General features: G+C 64.1%; 1 protein-coding gene across 2 annotated transcripts in view; it reads right to left on the bottom strand.

The window, feature by feature from the left end:
• The window catches only part of SYT7 (synaptotagmin 7), a 61,099-nt gene extending 54,743 nt beyond the window's left edge, over positions 1-6,356 (bottom strand). For both annotated transcript variants that reach the window (XM_042905523.1, XM_042905524.1), the window contains exon 1: positions 6,243-6,356. In XM_042905523.1, the coding sequence (XP_042761457.1) occupies positions 6,243-6,273 (31 nt within the window). In that variant the 5' untranslated portion in view covers positions 6,274-6,356. The remainder of the gene's footprint in view (positions 1-6,242) is intronic.
• Between the last annotated feature and the right edge of the window lie 1,458 nt (positions 6,357-7,814).

The following is a 7,814-nucleotide window of genomic DNA, read 5'->3' on the forward strand; positions in this document are numbered from 1 at the left end:
CCTAGCAAATACTAGGCGCTCCTGCTGTTATTATCATGCTATTGTTATTATCAAGGGAGGGCGCAGGACGTGCTGGGTGACCTGAGAGGGGCTTCCTTACGCTGGACCCCCTATAAAGCATGAAACCCCATACCTGGAGAAAGAAAGTGAGGGCTCAGAGGGGCCCTTGAGCTGCCAGGGACGGGGGTCAGGATGGCGAGGAGGTGTGCACGACCTGGGAAACCCGAGGGGGTACTGGATTGAGCAAAGGCTCAAGGGGGCTGTCGGGGGCCCAGGCGGAGCGAGGGGGAGAAGGCCTGCCGAGTGCTGGCTGAGCTGGCCACCGCTCTCTGGCCCCGCTGACACCACCCGTGGTAATGAGACGGATCCAATTTGTACCCAGGGCCCCGCCGGGAGCAGCTGCCGCGGCAGGGTTTGAAGTAATTTAATTGGACACATTAGCCACAGAGCTCTCTTCTCTGCTCCCCCCCATGCGGGGCCTCACGCAGGCACCCCTTGTGGTCTCCCATACCCCACACCACCCCATCCTGGCTGGGGGCAGGCTTCACACTTCATCAACCAGCACTGTGAGACCCCTACCTACTAGGGCTGCCCCCCCGCCCCCGCCCCCGCCCCCGCCCCCGCCCGGCGGCACACCTGCTCTCTCATTCCTGGGGCTCCTGAGGGTTCTGGAACCAGAGAGTTGGCTGGGCTCTCTGTCAGCCCCAAGGTCTCCCCTTTCTCTGATGCAAGTAGCAACTGTGGGAGCCCCCTGGGGCTGGGGCTCAGACCTCTCCCTCCTGTTTCCTCTGATGGATACAACAGGTCACCCCCTGTCCCCCCAAGCCTGCCCAAGAGCCGCCAGCTTCCTGCGGCTTCCAAGAAGGGCATCAAAGGAGCCAGGACCACTACCAAGATGGGGGTGGGGGCAGCCTCCTCTCAGGGCTCGGAAGGAGGGGCGCGTACACATGCAGAGAATCGGATGTAGTACACACAGGTGCGCGTGTGCGCACGTGCCCTTGGACAGACCCGCATGCTGTCGTGAAAATGCTCCTATCTGTACCCACCAAAGCTCCAACACCCCACACCGATGCACGTCGCACAGCCAGGTGACGCCCTCCCTGCTCCCAGGAGTTGGAAGCCTCAGAGCCAGCAGGTGGAAGGGTGTGGCAGGGGGCAGGCGGGGCCCCTGGAGGGCACAGGCCCTGCCTGCCTGGGTATATATAGGGCCAAGGGAGGCACCCTCCCCAGCGCTCTCCGTCACAACTCCCCGTGCACCTCAAGGCACCTAACTACAAATACACTCATTAGCTGCTGTTTACAGCCCGCCCGGCACTCAGACGAGCGAGCGCAGCTATTACCCAGTCCAGCTGGCACCCGCACCCGCACGTAGGTACACACGGCACAGTGCTTTCCCCCGCTGGCCCCGCCCTCGCTTTCCACCCGCGCTGTGGCCCCACATGTTCAATGACAAGAATACATCAATTCCCCAAACATCCCGGCTCCTGATCCAAGCGCCCGCCCAGCCCCACAGGGGATGCACCCCTTCCTAGGGGGCCCTCCAGGTGGGAGCTGTTACAGAGCCCCCCCAGAGCAGGCCCGACGACTGCCAGCCCACCTCCCAAACCAACGGGGTCCAGGATTCCAGGCGCACGCTCTGGGCACCATCCAGCCCCTTCCACAGGTCCCAAGCTGTCTGCCAACTCCGTTCCAACCCTTGGGGAATTCTGCTGGGTGAGACCAAAGCCATGCCCTCCAGACATGAGTTGGACGGGGGCCCAGCAAGGCTGCCCCCTACTGCCTGGACGGTCAGGCACCTCCGTGTCCGTGGAACTGGCACCACCGGCTGGGGTTCCCTTGCAAGGCAGGCGGGCACCCGGGCCGGACCTGGCACGGGCTGGCTCCGGCACCTGGCCAGACCAGTGACCGCCACGACAGAGAGAGCTGACCTCACCGGCCTCATGTGCCACCTGCTGGGTGCTGCCCACGGAGCAGAGCTGCCCACCCCCACCTGGGATGCACTGGTGCCTCTGAGGAGATGGTCCCAAAGACTCCCTTCCAGCCAAGAGTCCCTGGCTCAGGACTGGGCCTCCTGTCCCCCACGAGGCCCCCCTCACTGCTCCTCTCCCTGCTCACTCCCCTGGGGGAAGCAGTTATTGAAAACGGTCCATCAGATTCAATAAGGATTCAAAGTCCCTCAGAGAATAGAGAGTGGGCGGGCAGTGGGGGTGGGAGAAAAGGAGGGGTGCCACAGGGAAGGAACCGCCCACTCTTCCCCTGCCTTTCCCTCAAGGCCTCCTGCTGGGCTGGGCTGGGCTGGAGGGGGTGCGGAGGGGGACAGCCCTTCCCTGGTCCTCTATATTGCCTTCCGTGCGCCTTGGGCCCAAGCTCGGGGTCGGCAAGGGGCAGGGCCCAGGTTCCTAGGGCCTGACACCCACCTGTTCCCCTGCCTTCCAGCTGTCCCTCACCTGTCACCTGCTGGCCTGCATGTTCCCATCCCAATCCAGCCTGCTGTAGCCTCTCTTCCCCAACCGGGAGGGGCTTTGTAACTATCTCCCTCCCCACCAGCCCCCAGTTTTTGAGTACCCAGCCCCGTTGGTCAAGCTATTCCCACAGGGTCATCAGACAGCATGACCCAAGGCCCAGGAGGGTCCTGTCTCCATAGTAACACACATTTTGGGGGCACTAGGCCCACAGAAGCCATCCCACTCACCCAGGGTTTCAGATCTGCCCAGCCCCAGGCCCCACTCCCGGCCATGGCCTCTTGGGAGATCATTTGCTCTTTAGTCCTAGCCTGGGGCCCAAGCTTGACACACAAGCCAGGGCGGTCTGGGCCTGTGCAGATGGGGCCGTTGGGGGTGGGGGGGTGTGGTGTGGAGGGGTGGAGGGGTAGATAGGGGTGGGGCTAGAGTTTGACAGCAAAATGGTCAGAGTCAGGCCTCATCGGACCTTCCCATACCCCAACCCTGGTCCCTAATCCTGGTGGCCCTTTCAGCTATAACCCTAACTCCTGCCCCATGAATCACCCAATGGCCTCTGCCCTTAACTTGTGCCCAGTGGGTGGAGGGTTGGCCTGGACAATCTCACGGATCCTTCTGCCTTGAGAGAGGATACCCACCATGCCAAGGCCCACTGCCCCATGCGTTGTGTCCCCTACACTCCCTAAGAATGACCTTTGTGGCAGAGTTGCTGTGGAGGCCAGGGCCTACTAACAGGTGGGCCAGACAAGACTTGGAGTACTGCTACCCCCAGGGACAAGCTCGAAGGGCAGGCAGCCTCAGGATCGGACTTCTCTCCCAGCCCTGCTGCACTGGCCCAGACTTTCCCTCTCTGGCCTTGTGCGCTCACTCACTGCAAGGTCACCTCTCCCTCCCTTCCTCCCTCCCTGAAGCCGCCTGGCCTGCCCACTGCAACGCTGACCCCTGCAGGCCTGCTGAGGCCCTGCCCGGCCTGGGGCCTGGGTTCAAGGGACACAGGGAGGCCAGACCAGGCCAGCTGGGGGGGGGTGGACAGAGTTTGGAGCAGAAGCCCATGGGATGTGTGGGAAGGGGGCTGGTCTTCGTTCTTCACTGGGCTCTGGCTTTTTCCCACAGTCCCTTGCTTCTGCAGAGACAGATCCCAGAAGTGCCTGGGGCCCTGGGCCCAAGTAGGTAGGGAACTCCGGGAAGGGTCTCAGTGGCAGGGTGAATCCTGTGGAGACCAGAGTGAGTTGGCTAAGGGAGGGGGTACCTCGGGGACACTCTGGAACCAGCCTGGGAAGTGGGAGAACATAGGAGACTGAAAATTGTAAAAAGGTTGGGCCACAGGTGTTCCTGGGAGTGGGAAAAGGGGATCGGACAGACAAGGTACTGGCCCCTGGGGCACCAGAAGGAGGGGCCTGAGTCACACAGGAATTAATTTGCATATCTCATTCCTACCAGGTGCCAGCCAAAGGGGAGGTGGGAGACAGAAATGGGGGACCCAGAGCCCTCCCTGGGGGAGCAGAGTCTGGAGGGGCCTGAGGGAAGCTGGGGGTAGAGGGGAGATGTAGTCTGGCAGGAGGTGTAGGGATTCTAGGAGGTGGGCAGGGATGCCAGGGGGTACAAAGGCTAGACTGATGACTCGGGCCCCTCAGAGAGCCCCAGGGGACCAGGATCATAGGCAGACTCTGCCCTCTCCAGCCCATTTCTGGCCCCATCAGACCAGCAGCCACACCAGAGAGGTGTGAACCTCAACCCAGCCTGTTTCCCAGTCAGTGCTATCCCCGCCCCAGGCACTGGAGGGTCCTGAACTTGCATCTGGGCACCACAGGTCTCCACCCCCGGGGGGAGGCCTGTTTGAGGAGGGGGAAGAGGGAGAGGCCTGGGGGCTGCCAGCGTGCCAGGGGCAGCGCTGGGATCCAGGCCCTTCGCCCAGAAGATGCCAAGCACGTCAAGTTGGCCTCCATGGAGGGGATAGAGGTACTTGGGGAGTGGTGATGTCATGGTGCCCAGGCGTGGGTGGAAAGAGGGAGGAGGGAGAGGGGATGAGGGCACAGACCCAGGCCATTGGGTTCCTCCCAGGAAAGGGGAGGCCGCCAGCATGGCAGAGTGAGGGGGAAGGGAGTGTCTTCACTGTACCCACTCCTTCCATTCTCATACCCTAGAGCTGGCCTCTGAACTAAGCTACTGGTTCCTTCGAGGGTGATCCAGGCAAGAGAATGCCTCTGCCCTTGGTCCAAGCGCTGGAAGCTGGCAGCCTCTTGGGGGAAGATGCCAGGGTCGGTGACCTGGGTTCAGACAGATGAAGGGAAGGGTCTCCAAAGGCCATGTCCCTTCAGCCATCACCTCGAGGACACTCATAGATGGGCATGAGGTTCCAGAGAGGGAGACTGAGTCTCTCTCACCCTTACACCCAAGTGCTGAGTGAGTGCAATGCCTGGCACCCAGTAGGTCCTGCTCAGAGGACTCACTGGGCTGCAGTGATCTGATGGTGGTGAGAGCCTGAGTCCTCAGGAGGCAGGGACAGGCTGAGGCTGCCCCTAGAGGGAGAACAAATGTGGGGCTGGGACAAGAGTGGACAAAGCTAGTGTCCACCGGGCTGCCTTCAAAAGCCTTGGGGCTCTGGGCCCCTTCTGCAGAGGGCCTTAGAGCTGTCCCTTCCCCCAGGACCCCCAACTCTGGGAGGTCAGCACAGTAAGCCTGGAGGCTCCTCATTTGGGAGCAAGTCCTCGGGCTCGGGTGTCTGGCTTTTAGCATCACAGAGAAACCCAGAAGCAGAGACCACCCCCCCCCCCCACCCCGCCGCCGCCACTGCCTCCCGCTGCCAGAGCTGGCAGACTGGTGGGGTGCTGGGTCTGGGGTGGGGCACCCCAGGTGGGCGCTGAGACAGCCTGGGCAGGAGCTGCAGGGGACCTGCCTACAGGTGGGCACCGTGTGAGGAGGCGTCAGGAGCCAAGGAGGAAACGGCAGAGCAATTTCCCCAGGAAGGAGGAAAGATTCCTCGGCTTGGCTTTGAGGATGCCAAGCAGACGTGGGCTCCCGGGCCACTCCCCGGGCTCCCTCGGGAGAAAGGCAAAGGAGCCGGCCTCTCTCCCTCCCTCCCCCGACAGGACCGGAGTGAGTTTGGGGTTCTTTGCTTACCCCCCCCCCAAGCTCTGGAGCACATTCCCCTGGCACCCCCAATCTCACCAATCTCTGCTCTCTTTCCCTTCAGGTACTCCTATCTCCTTCCTCCACGCTCCTGCGGTTCCCCACCCTCCCTCTCCGAAGCCCCCCTCCCCTGTTGCTGCACCAGATTCCCACTTGCCCCCTGGCACCCTCTCAATTCACAGTTGGCACCGCCGATGTCAGTCTGCTCCTCGGTGCCCACAACCTTGGCCCAAAGCTGCCTGGGATCCTCCTCCTGGGGTCCCCCAGCCCCGGCACCCGGGGGGCACTGGTGCTGGGGACCCGGGGGTGCCTCTTGAGGGTACTGCCCGGTTCCCGCGGGGGCAGTGGCTCCTCGCTCCGCCACACACGTTGTCCTTGGGCTGCTGGGGGGTGAGGGGGGGGGGGAGGTCCTTGTGGGGACACTGCGAAGCCGGCGCCGGGCATCAAGCCTGGCAGCGCCCGGACTGCGGGGGCCGGGGTCCGAGCCGCTGCAGCTCAAGCCCGCGCCCCCGGGGCTGGGATGACCCCGCGGAGGGGGGTGGGGGGGAGGGAGTCTGTGCGGCTCCCGGGCCGGGGCTCCGAGACGGCGCCCGGCGCTGCCGCCGTCCTGCCTGCCGGTGCGGGGCGCCCCAGCCCGCGCGGGGCCGCGCTTACCTGGGCTGGCCGCCTCCGGGTCCCGGTACATGGTCCCCTCGTCGCCGGCTCCCTCCGGGCTCCTCAGAGCCTCCCGCGGCCGCGCGCTGCTCCGCCGCCGCTGCAGGGCATGGGGCCGGGCGACCCCCGGGGGCGGGTCCGAGGGCGGGGGCCTCGCGGGCTGCACCGAGCCGCGGAGCCGGGGAGCGGGGGCCGCCCGCCAGCCCTCCCGCCCGCCCGCCGAGCACGCTGCCGCCGCCGCCGCCGCCGCCGCCGAGCCGAGCCTCCTCCCTCCGGCCTGCGCGCCGCGTGTGCGCGCCGGAGCGTGTGTGAGTGTGTACGAGGCCGTGTGTATGTGTGTGTGTGAGCGCGTGTGTGAGCGCGCCCCGGGCACCGCCGGCGCCGCCCGCCCGCTGCCGAGCGCCGCTGCCACCGCCACCGCTGCCGCCTGCGCCCGCTGCTGCCCGCTGCCGGCCGCGCCGCCGCACTGCAGCCCGCGCCCGCCGCCGCCCGGAGCCGCCCCGAGGGCACCAAGGCCGCCCCGCGCGCCCCGCCCGCGGCCCCCGCGGGGAGGGCGCGGAGCCCTCGGGTGGGTCCTGCGAGCTTGCGGGACCCGCCGCACTGGCGCGACCAGCCCGGCCGGCGCGCCCCCGAAGGCAGCGGCTTCGAATCCGGCAGGGCGGGGGAGCCGGCCGCCTCCTCCGAGGTGCCCTTTGACTCCGTTCCAAAAGGCGTGGAAACCCACTCCGGGTTTTCCGCTTGGTGGCGGCTCGAGGGCGTCAGCTCGGGACTCGACACCGCGGCGGTCCCGGGAAGCCGGGCTGGTGTGCGCGAAAACCAGGAGTGGATTTCTTTTTTTTTTTTTTTCTTGCCAGAGCTGAGCCTGGGTCCGCCACGCTGGCCATCCCCTGAATTTGAACACAGTTGGGGCAGGAAGGACCAGAATCGCCACCCCCACTGGCAGACTGGACCTAGTGACCCTCTTCACTCAACCTAGCCGCAAAAAAAGAAGAAAACAGACATTTCAGCCGTCCATCCATCCCTCTCCTGTGCTGCTCCTTCACTTGGTCCCCTTTCCCTTTCCTGGATCCCAGCACTTCAAGGCAAGAAAGAATTCCCTCCTTCCAACCCTGGGGGCTCTCTTGGCTCTCTCAGCTCCTCTGTCAGTTCAGCCCAGTGGGAATCAGGTGAACTCTAGAATGGCAAGTGTTTGATTCCGGGGCAGAGAGGAGAAGGGGCCCTTCTCCCCCAAAGTTTCAAAGCCTGGAACTGAACTCTGGGTGGTTTCAGGTACAGAGACCTCCCTGCACATGCATACACACCTAATCAACCACACCACCGCCTCCCCCCTACACACACATGCACAGGCACACAAACACAGGAGATACAGACATTGAAGCATTGCACAGTAAGGGGCCCGCCCCTACCCTAAACTGAAGGGGTTAGGCAGGAGGGCAAACCATCCCCCCTTCCCCCTGGCCCAGCTGCAGCATCCTGCCCTCCTTTCCACTGTGAATGAAATTCAAAGGTGAGCTAAAATCAAGATTCCTCATCCCACCCGGACAAATGCACTTAACTGACTTTATACTGCAC

Source organism: Panthera leo, chromosome D1 (genome assembly GCF_018350215.1).
Source record: "Panthera leo isolate Ple1 chromosome D1, P.leo_Ple1_pat1.1, whole genome shotgun sequence".
NCBI classification, from domain to species: domain Eukaryota; kingdom Metazoa; phylum Chordata; class Mammalia; order Carnivora; family Felidae; genus Panthera; species Panthera leo.